The following is a 26712-nucleotide window of genomic DNA, read 5'->3' on the forward strand; positions in this document are numbered from 1 at the left end:
AAAGACTTCTGCAGTTTCACAGTCAGAAAAATCTTCTTTTTTTCCTATTCAATTCTGAATTCAGCTCATTCATTGAAACTGCTTGTCAGAGCTATAAATATTGATCAACAAATTTACAGTTTTTATATGCAAATATGCATCAGAATCTAGGAAAGATATATTCTTAATTCACTTACTTTTTCCCCAAACATGATTGAAACAAAATCGTTTTGAGAGGTTACAAATTTCGTACAGAAAGTTCTGAATTATTTCAGGACTTGAGGTAGCTTCTGCAATGTCAGTCACTAACAGAAACAAATTTTCAAGAAAGAAACCATCTCTTTCATGCTATTTTTTAATTATATCCTAACGAGGCAGCTAGGTGGCACAGTGCATAGAGCACTAGACCTGAAGTCAGTAAGACCCATTTGTTTTAAAGATCTTATTTATTTATTTATTGTTTTAATTTACATTTTTATGCATTATATATTACTGAAATAGTCTTGTAAGAGTAAACATAATTCCCTCCCCCCTCACAAAAAATTAAAAAAACCTCACAAGAAATAAAGTGAAAGAAAGAGAAAAAAAATGTGCTTTAGTCTGTGTTCCAGTATCATCAGCTCTGCCTCTGTGGTAGATTGTATTCTTTATCATAAGTCCATGAGAAAAGTTACTTCCACAGTTGATGTTGCTGATTGTAATTCCCTCCATCCATTTCTTTCCACTACCAATTATTATATTTTCCTCTCTCCTTTCACTCTGTCCCTCATCAAAAGTGTGCCATGGGACAGCAGAGTGGCACAGAAGACAGAGCACCGGGCTTGGGGCCAAGAGACCCCAAGCCTATATCTCACCCCAGGGACCCAGCACCCACCCAGCCCCATGGTCCTGGACAGGCCATCCAATCCTACCACCTTACAAAAAAGTAAAAAAGAAAATGTATTATATCTGATTATCCTCTCTCATGATCTACCTCTATCAACTACATCTTCCTTCCCCTCCCCTGTCCCCTTTCTTCCATCCCCTTTCTCTCCCTTTTCTTCTAGATTTCTATACCCTATTATGTATGTTGTTTTCTCTCTGAGCCATTTCTGATGAGAATGAAGGCCCCCTCAATCCTCCTCACCTCCCTGCCTTCCATACCATTGCAAAAACTATTTCTTGACTCCTTTACTTGAAATACCTTAGACTATTCTATCTCTCCTTTCCTTTCTCCCAGTACATTTTCTTTTCACCCACTGATTCCATTTTCACAATATATTATACCTTCAAATTCAGCTTCTTCCTATGCCTCATCTACATATGTTCCTTCTAACTGCTCTAATAAATGAGAAGTTTCATATGAGTATTTTCTGTATCATCTTCCGATGCAAGAATAGATGCAGTTCAACATCATTAAATCTCTCATAATTTACCCTTCTCACCCACCCTCTCTATACTTTACCTGAATCCTATACTTGAAGATCAAACTTTCTGTTCAGTTCTGGTCATTTCAACAGGAACATTTGAAATTTCACTGTTTCACTGAAAGTCCATCTTTTCCCCCGGAAGATGATGTTCAGTTTTGCTGGGTAGTTGATTCTCGGCTGCATTCCTAGCTCGTTTGCATTCCAGAATATTATTTTCCAAGCCCCACAAACCCTTAATGTAGATGCTGCCAAGTCCTGTGTGATCTTGACTGTAGTACCATGATATTTGAATTGTTTTGTTTTGCTTACTTGTAATATTTTCTCTTTGACTTGGGAGTTCTGAAAGTTGGCTACAATATCCCAGGGGGATATTTTTTTAGATCTCTTTCAGAAGGAGATCAGTGGATTCTCTCAATTTCTATTTTGCCCTCTGTTTCTAGGATATCAGGAGAATTTTCCTGTAGAAATGCTTTAAAAATGAAGTCAAGGCTCTTCTTGATCATGATTTTCAGGTAGTCCAATAATTTTTAAATTGTCTCTTCTGGTTCTGTTTTCCAGGTCAGTTGTTTTTTCAATGAGATATTTCCTGCTTTCTTCTCATTTTTCATTCTTTAGATATTGTTTTATTGTGTCTTGATTCCTCTCAAAGTCATCAGCTTCCTTTACCTCCATTTTACATTTGAAGGATTTGCTTTCTTCAGAGAGTTTTCTTTTCTTTTCCATCTGGCCAATTCTGCTTTTTTTAAATTTTTATTTTTTTTTAGGTTTTTGCAAGGCAAATGGGGTTAAGTGGTTTGCCCAAGGTCACACAGCTAGGTAATTATTAAGTGTCTGAGACCAGATTTGAACCCAGGTACTCCTGACTCCAGGGCTGGTGCTTTATCCAATGCACCACCTAGCCGCACACCCCCCCCCCCCCATTCTGCTTTTTAAGATATTTTTTCCTCATTAACTTTTTTAAAGTTTTTTTTTATTTGACCTAAACTAGTTTTTTGGGTTTTTTTTTTTTTTTTTAGATTTTTCAAGGCAATGGGGTTAAGTGGCTTGCCCAAGGCCACACAGCTAGGCAATTATTAAGTGTCTGAGGCCAGATTTGAACTCAGGTACTCCTGACTCCAAGGCTGGTGCTCTATGCACTGCTCCACCTAGCTGCCCCTAAACTAGTTTTCAGTATGCTACTTTCTTCAGAATTTTTGGAGATCTTCTTGACTAAGCTGTTGACTTGGTTTTCATGTTTTGTCTGTATCTCCCTCATTTCTGTTCCAAATTTTTCCCCAACCTCCCTTACTTGATTTTCTTTTGTTTTGTTTTTTTTAGATTTTTGCAAGGCAAATGAGGTTAAGTGGCTTGCCCAAGGCCCATGGCTAGGTAATTATTAAGCGTCTGAGGTCGGATTTGAACTCAGGTACTCCTGACTCCAGGGCTGGTGCTCTATCCACTGCGCCACCTAGCTGCCCCTCAAACTTTCTTTAAATGAATTTTACTTTACACTATTTATCTTGGTCTATTAGTATGATCCTCTTCATAATCCTCATCCTTCTTTGTAAGTTTATACAAAACAGTTTATACAAAAGTTTACACAAGTTTATACGAAACAGTTTCCTTTCTAGACTGCTGTTGCTTTGGCTACCATCGCTCTCTACTTGACAAATAAATTTACTTGCTGTCAAATCAGAAGCTCTCTGGTATACTTCTTTTGGGGACAGTAGACTTAGAACATTTTAATTTCTCTTTGAAATTTTATTCATCAATGCCAATGTGATTTCTGGTCTGCATTTCTCATTTATTATGTCTAATGACTTGTTTAAACAGTTCAGTATTGAATGGTTTTAGTATTTCTATTCCTATTCTCTTTTTTAATTATGACCTTTACTCTTAGATAAAAAGGAATTTTATTGCACAAAGACAGTTGAATGAAGGATAATTCTTATTTTAACAACAGATACAGATCTCTTCATATCTACTATAGTTTTTCCCATTTTACAATGTTATTTGGTTCTTGTCATAACTAGTGCTTGCCATTCCTTTTTAATCTATTTATCTTATTTTTAATTTTTTTCTTCTAGCAAAAGTAGGTTTCAACATTTACTTCCAAAATCTTGAGCTCTAAATTCTCTCCTTTCCTCTTATCCTGCTCCCCTCATTGAAAAAATAAGTTGCTTGGTGTAGATTAAAATGTGTAGCCATGAAAAACAATACTACAGCAGTCATGTTGTAAAAGCAAAATAATCCCCCACACAAAGAAATAGAAAATGAAAAAAAAAAGCATGCTTCAATCTGTATTCAGACACCAACAGATTGTCTTAGAGATGGATAGAATTCTTTATCCTAAGTCCATTAGAGAAACTGCTTCAACATTTTCTCCCCACACCCCACTTGTTGCTAGCTGTATTTCCCTCAATTCTATTCTCCCCATCTCCATTTATTCTATTCTCTCTCTCTCTCTCTCTCTCTCTCTCTCTCTCTCTCTCTCTCTCTCTCTCTCTCTCCTTTCACCCTATCCCTCCTCAAAATTGTTTTATAACTACCCTATCCCAGCATCTTCTCTCTCTTCCATCATCTACAACACCTCCCTCCCAACCCCTGTTCTCTTTCTCCTGTCCTTTTCTTCTCCTATTTTATCCTCTAGGGTGAGATAGATTTCTTTTTTTTTTTTTCTTTAGGTTTTTGCAAGGCAAATGGGGTTAAGTGGCTTGCCCAAGGCCACATAGCTAGGTAATTATTAAGTGTCTGAGAAGAGATTTGAACCCAGGTACTCCTGACTCCAGGGCCGGTGCTTTATCCACTGCGCCACCTAGCCACCCTGAGATAGATTTCTATACCCAATTCGTGTTTACCAATTCTTTTCTAGGAGAAAGTATTCAGGAAATCATGAACATTGAAAAAATAAGCAGCCCGGAATATTAAAGTTCCAAATCTAATTTTTATATGTTAACACTTGATCATAAGAAACTTATTTTATTATGGCAAATAAACTATAATTTTACTTTTATTTATAGTCAAAATATATTTCTTTAAAATATTCTACTTTAACTCATGACAGATAAATAATTATGAAATAAGTAACTTTGAAAATTTAAACTTCTTTGAAAAAATATCTATTAGACTTTCCAATCCAAATCACTAACTGTAGCAAATGATCTTTATGATTGCTTCAAATATTACCTATATTGAAAATTATGATGTAAGCAACACTGAATTGTTGCCCAAATCAAACATCCTTCTATACGATTGCTATACTTTTTTTGTTATTTGACTTAAGGAAAGCACCAGGGAAACAATTTTCAGCCAAGCACATTACTAAATTATGAAAGAAACTTGATGTTCTTTGATCAGTTAAAAAATATAGGAGATTGTATGCTTATAAAGCTCCATTCTCCAAAAAGTGTAGCCCTTGGTGACTTTTTTCCATCAAAGATATTTATGGATTATTGCTCAATGTATGGCTCCATTGGCTCACCAGTGAAACCTGACCTAGGATAATCTGTGGCTACTGAGGTGATTGTAAAAGGTTTTTCTGATAGAGAAGTATGCAAATTTCTAAGAACAACTATTGTAAATTGACCCAGGAAATTGTGAAATTGGGTCTCCTTTAACCTGTCATTCCTGAGATAAGTTTTTGCTATTAAAAAAAATCTGAGTTTCCAAAAATAGAGTTGGTAGATTTTTATATCTTGCCTGTTTGGGTATGTTTTCTACCCAACTTGACTGTCCTTTAATGTCCAGACCCCACACCAGAGCTATGGCCGGCTATAATAAAGCACATCCAGCTCCTGAAACAAACTTGTTGGCTGAATTTAAAAACAAAACAAAAGAAAAGAAACAACCCTATTAAAAATTTTTATAAATATATTTTAGAATGGTTTGATAACTCAGGAAATCACAATGCCTTTGAGTATTCCATTTTGAGCATTGTCATAGCATTGTATTTGTTGTTTAGCTGTTTCATTCCTGTTTGACTCTTCATGACCCCACATGAGGTGCTCTTGGTAAAGATACTGAAGTGGTTTGCCATTTCCTTCTTCAGCTCATTTTATAGATGAAGAAACTGAGGTAAACAGTTAAAGTAACTTCCGCAGTTGATTTAGTATTGTGCATTGTATGGAATTTGCAACATCTGTACAATAAATCTTCAATATAACATCTTAAGATAAGTTAAAACTAAAATATCAGCTTGTCTTTCTGCAGCATGCCTCTTTAAAAAGAATAAAAAAAGAAAGCAGAAAAGAATGTTGAAGTTTCTGCTTAGTTGGGTTTCAGGCAAGTAACACTGAATTCACAATGTGATGTCCACTGCTTTAAGATATGATGCAATATGGAAAGCTTTATAATTTACCCTAATATATCCATTAATTTATGGAATCTACATATACTCTAACATTTGGAAAGCTGAGATGACAATTTCTAATTAAAGCTCAACTCCTGTGCCATTTCCAACATAAAGATTTTTTTCTGCTTGGCTAAGAAATAGAGTAATAGAATAGATTAGGCACAGAAGAAACAATAGTGAATGACTATAATGATTTGTAAAACCCAAAGACTTCAGCTTCTGGATTAAGAAATTACTATTTGAAAAAAAATTTCTGGAAAAACTGGAAATACCATGGCAGAAACTAGGCATACACCATCTCACTCTATATACCAAGATAAGATTGAAATGTCTAAATTATTTAGACATGGAAGATGACACCAGAACAAGGATAATTTACCTGTCAGATCTATGGAAAGGGGAGGAGTTTATGACCAAATATGAAATAGGGAACATTATAAAATGCAACAAATTAAAATGATGTTGCACAAATATAATGCAACCAAGATGAAAAGAAATACAGAATAATGGGGATAGAAAAGAATATATCTTTTTCTCAGCAATATAATACATCTGTACCAAAATTTACAATGTACAAGGGCATAAAAATCTTATAATCAAAAGCAGAAAGGCAGAAAAAAGTAGTGCATACTCCTCAGACCATGATGCAATAAAAATTATATGTGATAAAGGGTCACAGAAAGATAAGCCAAAAACTTATTTGAAAATAAATAACAATTTTAAATATTGAGTGGATAAAACAATAATTCATACAAATAATCAATAATTACATCCAAAAAAGTGAAAATGAGACCACATAATAAAATTTATGGTATGCAGCCAAGGCAGTTTTGAGGGGAAAATATATATTTCTAAATACTTACATGAACAAAATAGAGAAAGAGGAGATAAGTGAATTGGGTGTATAACTAAAAAAGCTAGAAAAACAACAAATTAAAGATCCCCAATTAGATACCAAATGAGAAATTCTGAAAATCAAGGGAGAGATTAATGAAATTGAAAGAAAGAAAACCATTGATCTAATAAATAAAACTAATTGTTGGTTTTATGAAAAAAGGAAATAAAAATAGATAAACCTTTTGTAGATCTGATTTAAAAAAAGAAAGAAGATAACCAAATTACCAGTATCAAGAATGAAAAGGGTGAACTAACCATCAATGAGGAGGAAATTAAAGAGAAAATTAGAAGCTACTTTGCTGAACTGTATGTCAGTAAATTTGATAATCTGAATGAAATGGTTGAATATTTTTTTTTTTAGTTTTTGTAAGGCAATGGGGTTAAGTGGCTTGCCCAAGGCCACACGGTTAGGTAATTATTAAGTGTCTGAGGCCAGATTTGAACTCAGGTACTCCTGACTCCAAGGCCAGTGCTCTATCCACTGCACCACCTAGCCACCCCTGAAATGGTTGAATATTTATGAAAAGACAAACTACTCAGATTAACAGAATAGGAAATAACATACTTAAATAACTCCATTTCAGAAAGAGATATTCAAGAAACCAGCAATAAACTCCCTAAGAAAAAGTCCCCAAGTACAGATGGATTTAACAGGTGAATTATTCCTTTTATGACACCAACATGGTACTGTTACCTAAACCAGGAAGAATGAAAACAGGCAAAGAAAATTACAGACCAGGGGAAACAATCTTCTGATAAAGGTCTCATTTCTAAAATATATAAGGAATTTCATCAAATTAATAAGCTCAAGTCATTCCCCATTTGATAAATGGTCAAAGGATATGGACAGTTTTCAAGTGAAGAAATTAAAGCAATCTATAATCATATGAAAAAATGCTCCAAATAACTATTGATTAGAGAAATGCAAATTAAAACAAAAATGAGGCTATCACCTCACACCTATTAGATTAGCCAAAATGAGAAAAAGGGAAGACGATCAATGTTGGAGAGGTTGTGGGATGATTGGGACATTGATGCATTGCTGATGGAGTTGTAAAAGGATTCAACCTTTTTGAAGAACAATATGGAACTATTCCCAAAGAGCAATAAAACTGTTCAAACCCTTTGACCCAGCAATTCCCATTCTAGGTCTACATCAATAAGAAATTATAAAAAATGGAAAAAGTCCTACATGTTCCAAAATATTCTTAGTAGCTCTTTTTTTGTAGCAGCAAAGAATTGGAAATTGAAGGGATGGCCATCACTTCGGGAGTGGCTAAACAAGTTATGGGACATGAATACTATGGAAAGTTATTGTTCTATAAGAAACCATAAACGGTCAGACTCTAGAGAAGAATGGCATGACTTAGGGGATCTGATGTTGAATGAAGAGAGTAGAACCAAGAGAACAATGTACACATCAACAACATCATGAGATGAACAACCTTGATAGAAGCAGCTCCTCTTGACAGTCCAGAGAGCTAGGACAACTGAATTTGACTGGCTATATTATCCCCAATCAGGGGAAGAAAAACAAAACAAAACAAAACACGCAGGAAAAAACCAACACTTCCGAATCTCATAAGCACTTCATAAAAATCATCTCTTATGTATCTTTTTCCCTCAATCCTAATTCCTCATGCCAAAATTTACTAATTCATAAATATGTTTAAAAATATGGGGGGTGGCTAGGTGGCGCAGTGGATAAAGCACTGGCCTTGGAGTCAGGAATACCTGAGTTCAAATCTGGCCTCAGACACCCAAAGATCACCCTGCTATGTGACCCCATTTGCCTTGCAAAAACCTAAAAAAAAGTTTTAAAAAGTTTTAAAATAGGTATGTAAAATGCTAATCTGACTGTTCCCTGTTGAGGTAAGGGGGGTGGGAAGGGAGGGTGGAGGGAAATGTAACTTGGAAATATGCATGTACAAATGGATGAAAATAAACAAATTTCAAAACTGCAAAAAAAGAAAATTATAGCTCAATCTCCCTAATGAACATTGATGCTAAAATCTTAAATAAAATGTTAGCAATGAGAATACAACAAGTTATAATAAGGATAATACACCATGATCAGATAGAATTTATACCAGGTAAGCAGAGATGCTCAATATTGGGAAAACATTCAATATAATTGAACATATCAATATAAAAATCAACAGAAATCATAGGGTTATCTCAATAGATGTTGAGAAAGGACTTTGATAAAATATAAGATTCGTTCCTATCAAAAACACTAGAAAGTTTAGGAATAAATGGAGTTTTCCTTAAAATAATAAATAGTATCTATCTAAAAACTATCAACAAATTAATATGTAATGAGGATAAAACTACAGCATTTCTAATAAGAACAGGGGTGAAACAAGGATGCCCATTGTCATCATTACTAATCAATATGACATTAGAAATGTTAGCTTTAAAAATAAAAAAATTGAAGGAATCAGAATTGGCAATGAGGAAGCAAAGCTTTAACTCTTTGCAGATGTTATGACAATATACTTAGAGAATACAAGAATATCATCTAAAAATTCCTTGAAACAATTAACAAACTCAGAAAGAGATATTCAAGAGATATTCAAGAAACCAGCATTTCTATATATGAATGACATAGTCCAAGAACAAGAGATAGAAAGAGAAATTACATTTAAAGTAACTGTAGACAACATTAAATACTTGGGAATCTATCTACCAAGACAAACCCAGAAACTGTATGAACACAATTATAAAGCACTTCTAAAATAAATTCAGATCTAAATAATTGGGAAAATGTCTATTGCTAATGGTTAGGTTGAGCTAATATAATAAAAATGACAATTCTACCCAAATTAAATTACATATTCAGTGCCATACCCATCAAAATAGCAAATAACTATTTTACAGAGGTAGGAAAAAATAGTTAAAAATTCATATGGAGCAACAAAAGGTCACAAATAGCAAGGGAACTGATGAAAAAAATATAAAGGAAGGTGGTCTAGCTCTACCAGATCTAACACTATACTATATAGTAGCAGTCATCAAAACTGCCTGGTACTGGTTAAGAAACAGAGTAATGGATCATACATTGGGATGGATTCAAAAGAAACAGTAGTAAATGACTATAACAATCTACTATTTGACAAAAACCAAAGACAATAAATTCTTGGATAAGAACTCACTATCTGAAAATTGTTGGGAAAACAAAAACACAATAGCAAAAACTAGGCATAGATCCACATCTCACACACCACACCAAAATAAGTTCAAAATAGTTACAAGATTTAGACATAAAGAGCAATACCATAAGATAAATTAATAGACTAAAAATACTCTAGCTATCTGATCTATGGAAAAGGCATAAATTTACAACCAAACTAGAGCAGATTATGAACTGCAAAAAGAATGATTTTGACTATATTAAATTAAAAAGGTTTTGCACTAATAAAATCAATGCTGCCAAAATTAAAAGAAAAGCAGAAAGCTAGGAAGCAATCTTCATAGCCAGGAGCTCTGATAAAAGTCTCATTCTAAAATATATAGAGAACTGCATCCAATTTATAAGGTCACAAGTCATTCCCCAGTTGATAAATGATCAAAGGATATGAACAGTCAAATTTATTAAATTACAATTCATTTCCCAATTGATAGTCAAAAACTATGAAGAAATTAAGTTATCTATAATAATATTTTAAAATGTTCTAAATTGTTATTGACTAGAGAAATGCAAATTAAAACAACCCCGAAGTATCACCTCATACCTATCAGATTGGTCATTATGATTAAAAAAAAGGAAAATGATCAATGTTGGAGACCAATTTGAAGCTACACACAAAGGACAATAAAACTCTGTGTACTTTTTGATCCAGCAATAACACTACTAGATTTGTGTCTTAAAGAGATAATAAAAAGGTGGAAAGCCCACAGTTACAAAAACATTTAGTTTTTGTAGTAGAAAAGAATTGGAAATTGAGAGGATGTCCACCAATTATGGTATATGAATGTAATGGAGCATTATTATTCTCTAAGAAATCATTAATGGGCAGACTTCATAACAGCTTGGAAAGACTTATATGAACTGATCAGAACCAGAAGAACACTGTAGACTTTGACAGCAATACTGTGATGATCAACTTAGATAGACTTGCCTCTTCTCAGGAGTACAATGATCAAAGAGAATTCTAAAGATTGTGATAGAAACTAAATACCTTCCATATCCAGAGAAAGAACTATGAAATCTGAATAAAAATGAAAGCATACTACATTCAATTTTTGAAATGTTTTATATTTTATGTTTTTCCCCATTTTGTTCTGATTCTTCTTGCACAGCATAATTAATATAGAAATATGGTTAACATAGTCATACATGTGTATATCAGATTACTCCTTGCCAAGGGGAGAAAAATGTGCAACTCAAAATCTTACCAAAAAAATGAATGTAGAAAAGTATCTTTGCATGTAGTTCACACAACATTTATATATATATGTATATATATATATATATATATATATACACACACATATATATATACAGTTTACTTTTTTAATTTATTTTTTATTTTTTATTCTTATTTTGTACAAATTTTTTTTACATTAATAAAATATTCTTGTTTACAAGTAAACAAAATACCCCTCCCCCCATGAATATAGACTTGCTTGGGCGAAAAAAGTAAAGGGGAGAGAGAAAAAAATAAAATTAAAAAAATAGTAATAATTGTAGGTATGGCCAGGTGGCACAATGGACGAAGCACCTGCCCTGGAGCCACGAGCACCCGATCCCACATCCAGCCGCGTAAACCCAACAATCACCCAGCCGTGTGACATGCAAGCCACCCGATCCCCACTGCCCTGCAAAAACCAAAAAGAAGGAAAAAAAAGACCCAAAATAAAGTAAAATAGTAATAATAATAGAGGTGGCTGGGTGGCAGACAGAGCATTGGCCCTTGAGCCAGGAGCACCAGGGTCCAAATTCGGCCTCAAACACCCAAAGATCACCCTGCTATGTGGCCCCAGGCAGGCCACCCAGCCCCATTTGCCCTGCACCCTCCCCCAAATAATAATAACAAAAAATGTGCTTCAGTCTTTGTTCCAACACCAACAACTCTGTCCCAGGTGGATCACATTCTTTATGATAAGTCCATCACAAAAGTTACTTCCATATTTTTCCAACATTGCCATTGCTGATTACAACTCCCTCCTTTCTTATTTCTCTACTACCATGTACTATATTTTCTTTCTCCTTTCACTCTGACTCTGCTGTAGGGTCGCTGAATGGCACAGCAGACAGATCCCTGGTCCTGGGGCCAAGAAGCCCTGAGCCCCCACACCACCCCTTAGACCCAGAATCCACCTGGCCCTATGGTCCTGGACAGGCCTTCCAATCCCAGCCCCTTGCAAGAAGTAAAAAAGAAAATGTGTTATATCTGGCCACTCTCCCCCCCATGGTCCATCCTCTCCTCCTTTATTCACATTCCCACCCCTTCCCCTTGCTCCCCCCTCCTTCTTACTCCAGATGTCTATACCCCATTGAGTATATATGCTGTTTCCTCTCCTAGCCACCTCTGATGAGAGCAAAGGTTCCCTCATTCCCCCTTGCCTCCTCCCTTCCATATCATTGCAATAGCTCATTCTAATAAAAAATATTATATGAAATATCTTGGCCTATTCCCTCTCTCCTTTTTCTTTCTCCCATTCCATTTCCCTTTTTTTCTATTGACTCCATTTTTACGCCATATTTTATCTTCCAATTCAGTTTTCTCCTGTGCTTCAACTATAAAAGCTCCTTCTACCTGCTCTATTAACTGAGAAGGTTCATATGAGTATTATCAGTGTCATTTTTCTATGCAGGAATACATGCAGTTCATCCTCATTAAGTCCCTCATATTTTCCCCTTCTCCTCCAATCTCCATGCTTCACCTGAGTCCTGTATCTGAGGATCAAACCTTCTGTTCAGCTCTGGCCATCCCAAAAGGAACATTTGAAATTCCCCTGGTTCATTGAAAGTCCATCTTTATATACAGTTTAAAAAGCCTTTATTGATCAGCCTAGCTTCTTGCCTCACTGTAGAAATTAACTTGCTTTGTATGTATTTTAATATACTTCTATATGAACATATTTTTCTCTTGATGTAATTAATCTTCTAAATGACTATTTTTTCATTGCTTTCTACAACTACTACATAGCTCAGGATCAGGTAGGCAGGCCCTTGATAAATCCTTATAAGTATCTATTTTTAATCTATTGTAGGAAACTTTTCACCATAAATTTTGAAATATACTTAGAACAAAAAGAATGTCTGTACATTGTTTTATTTCCATGAAATAAAAAATGTTCTTTGTTCCATAGATTACCTTAAAATAAGGGCATAATTTTTCACTACAAACTTCATTAATGAAAATGATGAAGTTAATAGAGTAGCACTTACATAAGCCTTTAAAGTTTGCAAAATTATTTTATGTATACTATAATTAGGTCATAACACCTTTGTAAGACAGTTGTACCCTATTTTACAATAAGGAAATTGAGACTGACAAAGGTTAATTATCACAGAGCCAGTGACTAGGGCAGAATTTGAATTTACCTAACAGATAAAATACAATCACTCTTTCATTAATATAAAATCTTGGGATCATAGATTTAGATATGGAAGAGATCTCAGAGGTCACTAAGATCAATTCCTACGCAATATAAATGGGAAAACTGAAACCCAGACTGGAAAGAGACATCACAGAGATTGCAAAAGAACAAATTTCAAAACCAGATCTCAAATGTACTCATTCAATATATTTTTAACTACAAGATACAGAAAAGTGTTTGCCATTAAAATGTTAGCAATTCCAGGTATTAAAAAAACGACACTAGTATATTTCCATTTTCTTTCTCTTACACTTTGCCCTCTCTCTATGAGCTAAACTGGCTTGCAAGTACATCAAAAAATCTTAAATCTATAGTGAAAAAGCTTATGTTTCATTTATATTATTCATTATCCATAAACATCAAATATATACAACTTCATCATCAGATAAATACTTTAAAAATTATATAATATTAGACTACGTGAAAAAACTATATTACATTGTGCTCAAGAGACTTCCAGGTCCTTGTAATACTGTCATATCTTTTGCCACTATAATAATCTAATAACAATTAAAATCAGATTCATTTAGAAAATTAAAGATTATGTTATATTATGTTATATTATGAGGACAATAATAATGTTCAACAGTAGATTATGTTAAATCTCATGTTTATGATAGCAAGATGTGACAGGTACATTTTCTTCTTTCTTCTGTGTGCCATCCTAAAGTCATATACTCCAGGGCACCTTACCCAATCTGGCTAGGACAAAAGGCATTTCTCTTCTCAAGCCCCAAGAATAGTTGTACTAGTATGACTACATGATATATTTTTTGCATGCACACATAGTTGCTTCAAAATGTTGACAATTTAATAAAAAAGGTATTAAATAAAATACTTTCTTTTCACAAAATATAATTCCAAGTTGAATTGTATAATGGAACAATATAATGGTCATATAATAATAACATGATAAAATAACTGAGAATCATACAATCTCAGAGAAAAAAGAAACTTTGGCTAGTAGAAATCTAATCCAACCAAAATTAACAAGAATTCTATAATATATTTGACAAAGGTCCTGTAGTCTGAAAATTTCCAACAAAGAAGCCACATTTGGTCAGCTCTAAATATTCGAAAGTCTTTGCTAATATCGAATCTAAATTTCCCTCCTTCCAATTTCCATTTATTGTCCCTAATTCTTCCTCTGGGACCAAGTAGAAAAAGGTTATTCATATGAAAGTCCTTGAACTACATGAAAATAAGAGTGTCATGTCTTCCTAATTATGTCTTCTCTTCTCTAAGCAAAAAGTTTTAGGCTCTTTCAACCAATTCTTATCTCATATAACTTTAGAGTCCTTACATGTCTATGTCATATAATCTATGACAATTAGTAACTCATCAATCTACATTTTCAAATTGATGAAAACAAATTCAACTCCTAAATTAGACAGAGAGAGATGTTTAGAAGGAAAGAGACAGTCCTCCAACTCCATTACACAAACTGTGCTTAAAGAATTTGAATTAAATTAGGAAAATTCAAGGCTGAAAGAAATGACTTTGAACTCACATAGACCCAAGTTCATAAGTTTCTCACTAATCATCCTCATTGGTTTATGTTCATGTCTAATAATTTCTCTGAATTTAGTTCATGTTCTCCTTTAGAGGGATACATTTTCCTCCTAAAAACAATGGAATTTAAACTACTTTATTAGAGTGAAGCTTTTAGGCAACATTTCCCCCATGGATGCTCCTGGCTCCCTACATTACTTTTCAGGAAACAATATCTTCAAAGACATAATAGCAATAAATGAAGCCTCTAGATTCAATCATAGCATGGTTCTTACATCCAGTTCATGTAAGCTTTTTCTTGGTTTTCAGCCTTTGCTGCCTCCTGTTTAGCAACTTGTTCCTATCAATATGGTCCAACAGGAAACTGCTGCCATCTGTTCATAGCTCTTCTTTTGCCTCAAGTAAAACTAACCACTTGATTCCTAACATCTCTGCCTTCACTTTTCCCAAAGGTCCTTTCCCTCTTCTTCACACCAATCTCTAATTAATCCATATCTGTCAATGTTTCCAGAACCCACAGCAACAAAGGGAAAAAAATTCCCTTTCCTATAAAGCATGCACATGCCTGCCTCTTTCTTCTTTCTGCAAGGACTGGTAAAGAGAAAAGAATGAGGAACTTTTTGCAGTCCATCAATTTTTATATTTCCTTGCTAAAACCACATCTATCCCTTCCTCCTTCTCCAGTTATATCTGAGGTCAAGCATGTTTGTTCAATTAGAGAATCAATGAGTATTTGTTTTATAGGCTGGAAAATTAGTTCTGAATGTAGGATTTTGCACATCAAGAATCTGCCACCTGAAAAATACCACATGAAAAAGTTATAACTCTACCTATGTAGTCTATTCCCACTGCTCCCACTTTTCAGTTTAGACTATTAATATGTTTTCACTTGATAGCTAATCAGTAATTCACCATACTCAGAGTACTTTTTTCCAACAGTCAGTCAATCAGTTACAAATTTATGAAATATTTAAGTTGTGCCAAATATTGTGCTAAGAAAAAACTCTTAGAAATGTGAAATTTGGAACTTTTTTTAGATATCTTAAATAGCAAATAGTCTACTCTTTGATTCTAGCTGAAAAGTTTTTCACTATCTATACAAAAAATGTAACATGTTTCAATAGTGTGGCATATAGCCATTAAGGAATGAATAATGACAACTATTTTCTTCAAGTATGAGTTTATTTTGGAATTATTGATGGTTTAGCAAGAGGTTAAATGCTCAAGGTAGAAATTTCTGTGAATTCCAAAGTGCCTGTGATATGAAACAAAGTATCACTTGCACTAGAGATCTTCAATATTGATTTTTCAAATTCTCCACTATACAGTATTTCTCATTCTTCACATTCTCAATAATAAAACACTATTACTTTTGACTGATTCCAATTCAAGATGGAAAATGAAACTAAAGTGGTTTTTTTTATGAAATGCCACACAGATACTGCTGCAAAATCAACTTAGATTCATATGATGTTAAAATAATATCCACTTAAACTTTTTATAGTGTCTAGGGAGGATGGATAATGTAAGTCATTAAAACTGAATGGTAAAAAAAATCATAGATGTATTTTGAGGATATTTTTTCTTATTTTAACAATAGAAAAACATTTTTACAAAATTCTACATTATGGTACATGAAGCATTACTATTTTTATTCAACAAGTCTATATTGCAGTGATTCTATAAATAAATAAATGAGATTAAGTTAATAAATAAAAATGAATGAGCTCAAGTAATATTTTAAATTCTAAAATGTTATTGAATAATCTATCCAGATCCTTCATTTTCCATGTGAAGAAACAAAGTCCCAAGAAAATTTAGTGATATAATCGATAACAACAAATGAATAATAATAATGATGATGATGATGATGATAATTCTTAAAATTATCATTCATGTAGAGCTTTAAGGTATGCAAAATACATCACAATGTTATTTCATTTTCTTCTCAGAATGACCCTGGAAGGTGGTTGTTGTTATTATTGTTATTCAGACCTTACAGATAAGAAAATTGAGGCATATTCAAGTTAAATAATTTGCCCAGGGTCAATTAAGTGTCTGAGGCTGTATTTGTTTTCAGTCAGTCCCTTCACTTTCCTCACAACTGTACCCCACATATCAAAAATAGAAGAAACAGCAATTATTAAAAATCACAAATACTTAAGAGACTGCCATTAGGCTTAAGCTGCCACACTGCTAGGACAAAAAATTCCTAGTATAAGTCCTGTCATCTTTATCTTAAAGAAGTCCTTTATTAAATGTATTTTTTAAAAAAATAAGCTTTCCACAATAAAATAACTTCCCCCATTTTAACTTATTATCTCCATTTATAAATTGTGACCGAGGGAAACAAATCCGTTTTTCTTCATTTCTATTTCTGTGTTTCTATTTCTTTAGTCAATTCCTTCACTTTCCCCACAACTATACCCCACATATCAAAAATAGAAGAAACAGCAATTATTAAAAATAATACTTAAGAGACTGGTAAAAAAGTGATTTGTACTTTATCATGTAACTATGTGCTACACATCTACTTGGATCATGGGGTAATCTTGTCAATGTAAAAAGATCAACTAAATTTGAATGAATGAAATCTTTTCTTTTTCTAGTCAGTCAATAAACAGTTATTAAGTGCCTGTTATGTACCAGAGGCTGCACTAATCACAAGAGACACAAAGGCAAAAGTCAGTCACTATTTCCAGAGTGCACAGCAAAATGTAAGGAACAAAATTTTTGGAGAAAAGTTAAAATTCATTTCCAAATTTCTTACCCCCTGCTTTTGAATAAGAATTTATTTTAAAATGATGCAGGAAAAAAGAAGAAAATGATGCAAGAAATTTCTAGTACTTTTAGTTCCATCTACATGGAACTTCCAGTCTCATATATAAAATAATATTGGAAATTTTCATTCGTATCTAAAGAATTTCAAGTGAGTGTAAAATCTTAACCATTATAGCTAAAATTTAATTGTGTCTTCTGAACTGGTGGGAGAAAACACAATCCTCCAAGCTCACAAACTAGGTCTTCTCTCATCCTCTCAGCAATATCTCCCAGCCTTCTTCCATATTCAATTTGTTGCCAAGGCCTATTTTTTTGTTTTTGCAACAAGTCCCTGTCTCTCCTCTGAAACTTCCACCATCCTGGTACAGACCCTTATAAAGTTGCATCTAGACTACTGCAGTAGCCTGCAGGTCTGTCTCAAAACTCCTTACTCCAGTTCATTCTCCATTTAGTCACCAAAGTCATGTTCCTGAATTGCAGGTCTGACCACATCATAACTTCAACTCAGTATAGTCATTCCCTATTATTTACATGGACAAATTTTCTATTTGGTTTTCAAAGTCATATAAAACATAGCTCCTTTCTCCATTCCCCTCCATTTTCCAATCTATTATCATATTTCTCCCACCCACCCTCAACTCCAAGTACTTTGAACCCAGTGATACTGGCCTCATTGGTGTTGCAAAAACAATATGCTTCATTTCTTGGATCTGGGTATTTTCTCTGGCTGTCCTCTATGCGCGGAATATTTGGCTTCCTTATTTTACTCCCTGGCTTCCTCAGCTTCATTCAAATCCCAACTAAAATTTCTCTTTCTATCAGGAGTTTTCCCCAATATCTCTTAATCCTAGTGCCTTTCCTAAATCAATTATTTCTTACTTTTTTTTCTATATATAGCTTGTTTATACATATTTGTTTGCTTGTTGCCTCTCAAGCTACTTTCTTGAAGATGAGGACTGTCTTTTGACACTTTATATTCTCAGAATTTAGCAGTGTCTAGCACATAGTAGGTACTTAATAAATGGTTACTAACCAACTTCATACCTATGGTTATTTTTCAATTTTACTACATGCAATTAAATGAAAACCATTATACTTCTGAATATTATAATATGGGTAAGAAAGCACTAACTATATTTCCATTTTAATTACTCAGTATTATATATACAACAAATAATTTCCATAAACTGTACTTCTTCACATTCAGGTATATGGAATCCCTCAGGCAGAAAAAGGAAGTTAGAGTTTGCATGGCTTAGATAGCGTCCATCAAATTTCTTCTGTCATAGCTGACTTACTCTACACAATATATAAATATATATATATAAATATATATATATATGTGTGTGTGTGTGTGTGTGTGTGTGTGTGTGTGCGCGCACCATAACCAATTCATTTCTAGACAATATCAAAATGGAAAAAGATCACAGCATACAAATCTGTGATATGTGGGCTAATTGAATTCAACTCATCTGCATTTTCAAATGACAAAGTAGAAGAATAGGAATTGTAGCATAAGAGTGTTGATGAACTCCATTTTCAGATTACTAGTCTCAAAAGTTTAGACCTGATCTTGCTTGTTTGATCTAATATATTCTGTCTTACTAATACCCTATCAATTATCTCTATTTAGTACATGCTCTACAACTAGTAAAGAATTAGAAGGCATACACAGTAACTGTTTCTAATTTATTTCTATCATCACGGGTACTGTCCCTCTCTCAATATTATCTTACTTTGGACCAAGCCAGTATGATGTTTGTTCAGTCAAATGGATTCAAATGTACCCATTCTGCTAAAATTATAAGTTTTATTTTGAGGGGGTAAAAATGAGTGTTAGGGGAAAACCACAAGTAGGTTTCCATTAAGCCATAAAATATGAAAGAGAAAAAAATTATGGTTTTTTCCTGTTTAATATCTGAGATGAATAATATTTATTATTGGGAACCAAAAGCTGAGTACTGTGTGTTTTGTGAGTGCAAAAGGAGGCTAATTTTACTGCTAAATAGCTATTGGAATTCAGCATCTAATGTTTTCAGAATATAGCTAAACAGTTCTAAAAAGAAAAAAATACGTATTTAATGGACCATTAACTACATTCCTGTAGAGTTCATCATAGCAAAATATTGTAAAGATATAATGAAGCAGATTATACTCTAAAACTAGAAAATTCAATGAGTACCTTGCAATTTTTTTTAGCTCCTAGGTTGCTATGTATTTATTACTCTTTTAATGATAATAGCAATCTTCTTCTTTTTAATCCTTATGGAAAGATCAATAAATAGTCCTACTCAAATTATTTTGCAAATTTCTTATAAAGCACAAACACATTGGCATAGTTAGATTTTTCAACAACAAACCACGACATTGGAAAAATTAAACTAAAGCAGAATATAGAAATTTTAAGAATTCAAAATAGAATAAATACCATTTGACTAAGTAAATACCCAAGACAAAGAAAATGAAATATCATTAAAACATATATATATATATATATATACATATAATTAAGGATGTATACAATTTGTATATATATTTTTCATTTATGAAGTTTTAACCAAATTACTTATTTCTTACCTTCAATTAGTTTTCCTGTTTGCTCTGCACTTCCACCAGGGAGGATCTTGGCAATATAGGCTCCAATTTCTCCACTATTTCCTGGGATTTCTTTACCTCCTACTATTTTGATTCCTAAACCATTACCTAATAAAAAAATAGATATTGGAAGCAATAAGAATTAAGACAACATATCAGAGGAATAATTAATTAAGCTCTATAAATTTAGACATTAACAACAATATGATGCAAACAGATAGTACTTCAAACCATTCATTCCAACAAACATTTATTAAGTTCTGATTACATGCAAAACACTTATATAGATATCTATACACAAAAGTTGGAATTAGATATAAAAATACAGTCATTATTTCAATGATTGAGATATGTTGATGAACTTTTCTGGGCATTTCTCCAGTCCACAGCTATCTGGGTTGCAGAAATACATTAAAACTGAACAAGGAATTTTTGATCATTTCTAAATCTAAACACATAACCTAGGTGGGCAATTAAGGAAAAATGAAGTCTTATGTGATAGCTTCTAGTTCCAAACTCTTTAAAATTAATGTATTTATGTATGTGTAATTCTTAGGGTATTCCATTAAAGAAAAATTTAGAAGTAAATTTCTTGAAGCTTTTGCTTGTAGTCCTTTTCCGAAGTATAATCATTTGCAAATGCCAGGCAGTCTTTCCAAAACCTGTCCTCCTCTAAAAATATTGACTAAGGAATAGCACCATCTAGGAAAATTATATATATTTACTTTATTTGTATGTGAAACCCAATTACTTCTCATTTAATTAGTAGAGGAAAAATAATCAGTAATAAAAGCTAGTTTGAATATAACATTAAAAAGCATTTTAAAAATGTGTTATTTCATTTGCTCTGTATAACAATCTATGAGTTACACATTGTTATCATCCCCATTTAATGATGAGAAAACTGAAGCAGAGAGATACTTGTTCAGGTTAACAAAGCTAGTAAAAATCTGAGGCAGGTTTGAATTCAGATTTTTCTGTCTTCAAATCCTTCTCTAAATCTATCGTACCACAAAGCTGCCTCATAAATATGTCAGTTTTTTTAAATATGTAAATGTCTGTAGTTGATAATAAATGTGTAAATATGATTTCAGCACATGAATTTTCTATAATTGTCTCCCTATTATCATCATTAGGTCAATTATTTCAAGACAGTTTAAATTATTCTTCTTAAGAACATTTAAATTTTTATATTATGCATTAAGGAACAATATGTTTCTGGACTAGAGGTAAGCACAAGTAGCAGATCAGAGATACATTAGAGAGAAGTAATATTTTTCAAATGGATACAATTTCCTATAACATTCATACTACTAAGTTAGCTTTCTTCAAAGGTCATTCTTTAGTTTTAGCAAATATAGGATTGCTGTTACATAATTTATTTTTATTATAAAATTTAAATAGAAATTAAATTTGAAAATATTAGAAGGCAGTATTGATATAGAGGTAAAGATGTCATAAAATGGTACCTATAGTCAATTAATTCGATGTCCTTTTTACAAAAACTCTGGCTTGATTCAACATTGACAATAAAGAAAATTAACATACAACTTTAAAATTTCAGTGTTATTGGTTGGTTGTTACCTCCATTTGACCCTCTCTAAGCCCTGTGAGATAGGTAATATTAGTATTATTATTGCTGCATCAGTTTTACAGCTGAAGAAACTTAAGGTCACAGAGCTAGCAAATGATAGAGCTAAGATTTGAATCCAGGTCTTCTGACTCCATATCCAGTTATTTTTCCAATAAATAAAGACCCCTGTTGCTTTAAAACAATTCAACTTTTAAATGCATACTTTTCCTAAAGTAATAAATATATAGATTTATATATGTAGATCCCTACAATTTTTTTATGTGTTTTGCAAGGCAATGGGGTTAAGTGATTTGCCCAAGATCACACAGCTAGGTAATTAAGTGTCTGAGACTGGATTTAAACTCAGGTCCTCCTGTCTACAGGGTTGTTGCTCTATCCACTGTGCCACTTCGCTGCCCTGCAAATAATTATTTTGTGGCAAAATCTAAACTACCTAGCATCAAGTATGGAATCATAGAATATTAAAATCACAAAGGATATTAGAAAGAGAAGATTTTAAGAGTAGGTGAGGGAAGAAATGATAGCTTGGGTTAGGAGAGAGGAGGGGCATGCAAGTTTTTTTCCTTCTCCCGAAATGGCAGAAGGAAGAATATTCAGGTAGAATGGAGAATTAACTGCTTTTCAATTCAACCCATTATACTTACAGATAACATTATTCTTAGGAAATTTGTCCAAGTATAAAATCAAAATTATCCTCTAAGTAATTTCTACCTTTTGCTCTTTGTTGTTCTCTCTAGAGTCAAGAATTCAAATCCCTTTTCACATTCCAGTTCTTTATATTATTATTTTTTTGTGTTTTTTTTTTTTTGTTTTGTTTTTAGTTTTTGCAAGGCAATGGGGTTAAGTGGCTTGCCTAAGGCCACATGGCTAGGTAATTATTAAGTGTCTGAGGCCACATTTGAACTCAGGTACTCCTGACTCCAAGGCCAGTGCTCTATCCACTGCACCACCTAGCTGTCCCCAGTTCTTTATATTATAAAAATGAATTCAGAGAAACTTGAGAAAATATGTATCTACTGACTCAGACGAAATTATCTGATTTTCATTACAAGGTAAAGAAAAAGAAAACAAAAACCCCCCTTTAACACTTTGATTAAAAAAGGAACCAATTGTGATTTCAAATGACTCAGGAATAGTCAAACTTGTCTTCTGAATCTTAACAGAGGGATGGTATATACAGGTTCAGTGAGGCATATATTTTCAGATGTGGCTGATTTGTTTTTGCTTGACTTGTTAAAAGGGAGGACTTTGGGGGGAAGGTGAGAAAGGTCAGTTACTGGGAACCGACAAGGATGCAAAAAGAAAGTCAAATGATAAACTATTTCAAGATAGTCCTTCATAAATCTGAAGGCAACTGTGTATATAATTTGATAAACTGACATTAGTACTTGGCATAGAATCTTCTTGAGTGTTGGGAGGATCAAAGACGGAAATTCTCCATGTATGCAGCAATAACTAAAGCCATTTTAGTAGGAAAAGACTGGAAGGAAATTGTAAATCAATTGGAAAGTAGATGAAGAAACTATGAAAATGGTATATATATATATATGTATATATATATATATATATATAATGAATATTATTACACAATAATAAAGATGACCATAATGATTTAGGGGTTCCTGGGAAGACTAACAAAGATGAAAGTAAGTAGAACCAGTGGATCAATTGGTATAATTATTAAATAAAAAAGGAAAATACTGAAATGTTAAAAAATTAGTCATTGCAGTCACTGATTATGACATCAGATCACAACAATGAATTTTGCCTCCTTGCTTTCATCATTAACATGGTAGACAGCAGGTTTAGAACAAGGTATGTGTTATTAAATGTGGCCATCATGTCAATTCACTTTGCTTGATTATACTTTCTTATTACAAGGAAAAATAGCTCTATTGCTGAAGTCTAAGAGACTCTTCATGAAATAATAGAATTTCTTAATAAAGATCTTCAATAAAAATTGGAAAATGAAAAAATTTCGACAGAGAGACATAAAACTCCAGTAGAATGTGGTAGAATGAAGTTCTTCATAGATATAAAATAAAACATATGTAGCCATTCCAACAGCAACCACACTTATGTACTATTTGTTCTGTCTATAGTGTTGCTACAATATCCATATGAAAGAATGATCTTGTGATCTAATAGATAAACCATTGGAATGTAAGGGGTATTGCTGAGTTATGGGTCTGACATGGCAATATATAACTATTCTCTAATAAGAGATATCTCTTAACAATCAGTTATATTAGATATCTAAGAAACTTGAGCCATATTTCTTCCCTCACTCCTTCCTTATGGAGACTAAGGAAATGAGCAGGAAAGGGAAACAGTCACACATTTAAAAAAGTGATATGAAGGTACAGTTCTCTAAGACAGATAATGGAAAATGATTAGACCTGATATGAATCATGGGTAGGTTAATATTTTTAGGAACAGAAATCTAACAAATTCCTCAAATTTGGCCTTTCCCTGTTCTAGGATATATTACCCCCTTCCCTTTTGCCTCTCAGAATGCCTAGTTTCCTTTAAGGCTCAGCTCATACATCCCTTCAATGGGAAACCCACTAGCATTCTTTCCTTATTCAGATTAACTTGTAATTACTTATATGTCTATATATTTTATCATTTCATCTTTCTATCCTCAGTGACTAGTACAATATCTTTCTTTGTACATAGTAGGTGCCTAAGAAATGATTATTGGATTTAATTTAATCCAGTTCATTCTTGAGATTTTCTTAATTCTATGAATGTAATGGTCTTTGTTGCAGCTCCCTTGGTTAGAAATCTTTGGTTCCCTCATTCTTTCCTGTCATCTTATAAATAATCAGTTCAAATTCTCTCTGATACTTCTTTATAATACCTCTTAGTTTGCATTTGGTAGAATAGGACTTTTGAGTCAAGTCCCATTATTTCACACTAGAAAATTCAGATGCAGAGAGATTAAGTGATTGATCTCATTACTGTTAAAGGGGACAGTGTTAGGATTTAAACTCTGGTTCTATCTTTAAATCTACTACAATTTTCACAGCAAAAAAAAGGCTTCCCTCTTTATCCATAACCATAGTCACCAGGTGCTCAAATATCATGTTCAAGTATTATAGCAGACACAATTCTTATCCCCAGACCAGATGATGTTATTAATTTACTGTAAAAGAGATATAGCTATTATAATAGTGGGATGTTTAATGTGTTTTGGTAAATTATTTTACACACATATACAATATTTTACATATGACATAGAAACAAGTTCTTGGTAAATAGTTATTTAATCTATTATTGCTATTACCCAGACAGGTTGCACCAGATGAAGAATTAAGTGCTGTAAGTGGGGGGGGGCATTCCTCCTTGGGTCTGAGGAAACTGAAACGTGGAAAGTTTAAAATACTTGTTCATGGTCCTACAAATAATATATGGCATATAAAATCAGATTTCAAAATGACATATTACTTATTGAATTTAGTTTTTTTGGTTTTGTTTTTGCAAGGCAATGGGGTTAAGTTACTTGCCCAAGGTCATACAGCTATGTAATTATTAACTGTCTGAGATGAAATTTGAACTCAGGACTTCCTGAATCCAGGGCCAGTGCTCTATGTACTGCACAATTAGCTATCCCTGGAACTTAGTTCAAAATATATAACAGGTAGAGAACTGCATTTAGCTCTCATATCATTGTTGTAGGATATCAAGTAAGATGAAAATATATGAAAATAGTTTGAAAAATAAAAAGTGTTATATAAAATGAAAGGTATTACTATTATCAAAATAATTTAGTAAATACTATGAGCAGTTGCCAAAAAAAAGAAAATTCACCTTTATTCTACTCCTTCAAAAATTCAGCAGGAATCCCTTCAGAAATTTATGGAAACCCAATTTGTTCACATGTGGGGTAAGTGGAGATGGAAGAATGTCTGATTGAATTTAATCAGTTTTATGCTTGAGAACATTTTGAAAACAAAGCAAAACAAGAAAAAAAGCTTCTTTATTCTTAGTTGCTACATTTGCAACTCATCACAAAATAGGTTAACAAGAATAATGGGAGAGGTTCATAATATGTATCAGAACAATTATGAGTGAAATGATGTGTGACTATTAATAGCACATCCAGGTGAAATTCAGGGGAAAAAATCATCTGAGAAAATTCCAGTCACTGCAGGATTCAGATATAAAAGAAAAATACAACAAGAATATTTGAAAACATGGTTTTTTTATAACTTATAAAAAGTTCAAAATACATTGTCTCAATAAATGATAGTCATGTAGCCTGGTTTACACAAAGAAATATCCTGCTGTGTGTGCTTGGATGATTTCTTCTTCTTTTTTTTTTTTAGGTTTTTGCAAGGCAAATGGGTTTAAGTAGCTTGCCCAAGGCCACACAGCTAGGTAATTATTAAATGTCTGAGACCAGATTTGAACCCAGGTACTCCTGACTCCAAGGCCGGTGCTTTATCCACTATGCCACCTAGCCGCCCCTTGGATGATTTATTCTATAGCTTTCTATAAATCAACTTTAGTATAGTTTGGTGTAAAGAAGTGATTTCTGAAATTTGTATCTGAAAGTTTTTCCACTGGTTACAAGATACACAACAACATAAAAGGAAAATTTCATAAGCTCATAGAATGAAGAAAAACTATTAAAATTCATCTCATTCCTCCATGCAGAAGCCTATACAGCATTTAAATACTTTGAGAACAACTGTAAATTTGTATATATTTAGCAGGTTTAGAGTAGGCTATATTCTTCTAACTTCGTACTAACTTATTTAGCATCATTCATATACTATCACACATTTCCTTACCCTAAGGGGATCAGTATTTTATCTTTTTAAATTCTGTTTGAAAGAGTACATTCCTTGACTCAGTACTATAGGCTACATTTCTGGAAAAATCTTTCATTCCGCCTAAAAAGTAGAGCCATGAATGACTGCTCAGACATATAAACATTTAGGAAAAAAACAGCAGATACTATCTTCCTCCATAGAGACAAAACAAAACAATATTTGGTT

General features: G+C 33.0%; 1 protein-coding gene across 1 annotated transcript in view; it reads right to left on the reverse strand.

The window, feature by feature from the left end:
- The window catches only part of LOC141493128 (protein piccolo-like), a 222439-nt gene that overhangs the window by 97414 nt on the left and 98313 nt on the right, over window positions 1-26712 (reverse strand). Inside the window, exon 5 of the mRNA XM_074194044.1 lies at window positions 20095-20220. Within this exon, the coding sequence (XP_074050145.1) occupies window positions 20095-20220 (126 nt within the window). The remainder of the gene's footprint in view (window positions 1-20094; window positions 20221-26712) is intronic.

The sequence above is a fragment of the Macrotis lagotis genome, chromosome 7 (assembly GCF_037893015.1).
Source record: "Macrotis lagotis isolate mMagLag1 chromosome 7, bilby.v1.9.chrom.fasta, whole genome shotgun sequence".
Taxonomy (NCBI): domain Eukaryota; kingdom Metazoa; phylum Chordata; class Mammalia; order Peramelemorphia; family Peramelidae; genus Macrotis; species Macrotis lagotis.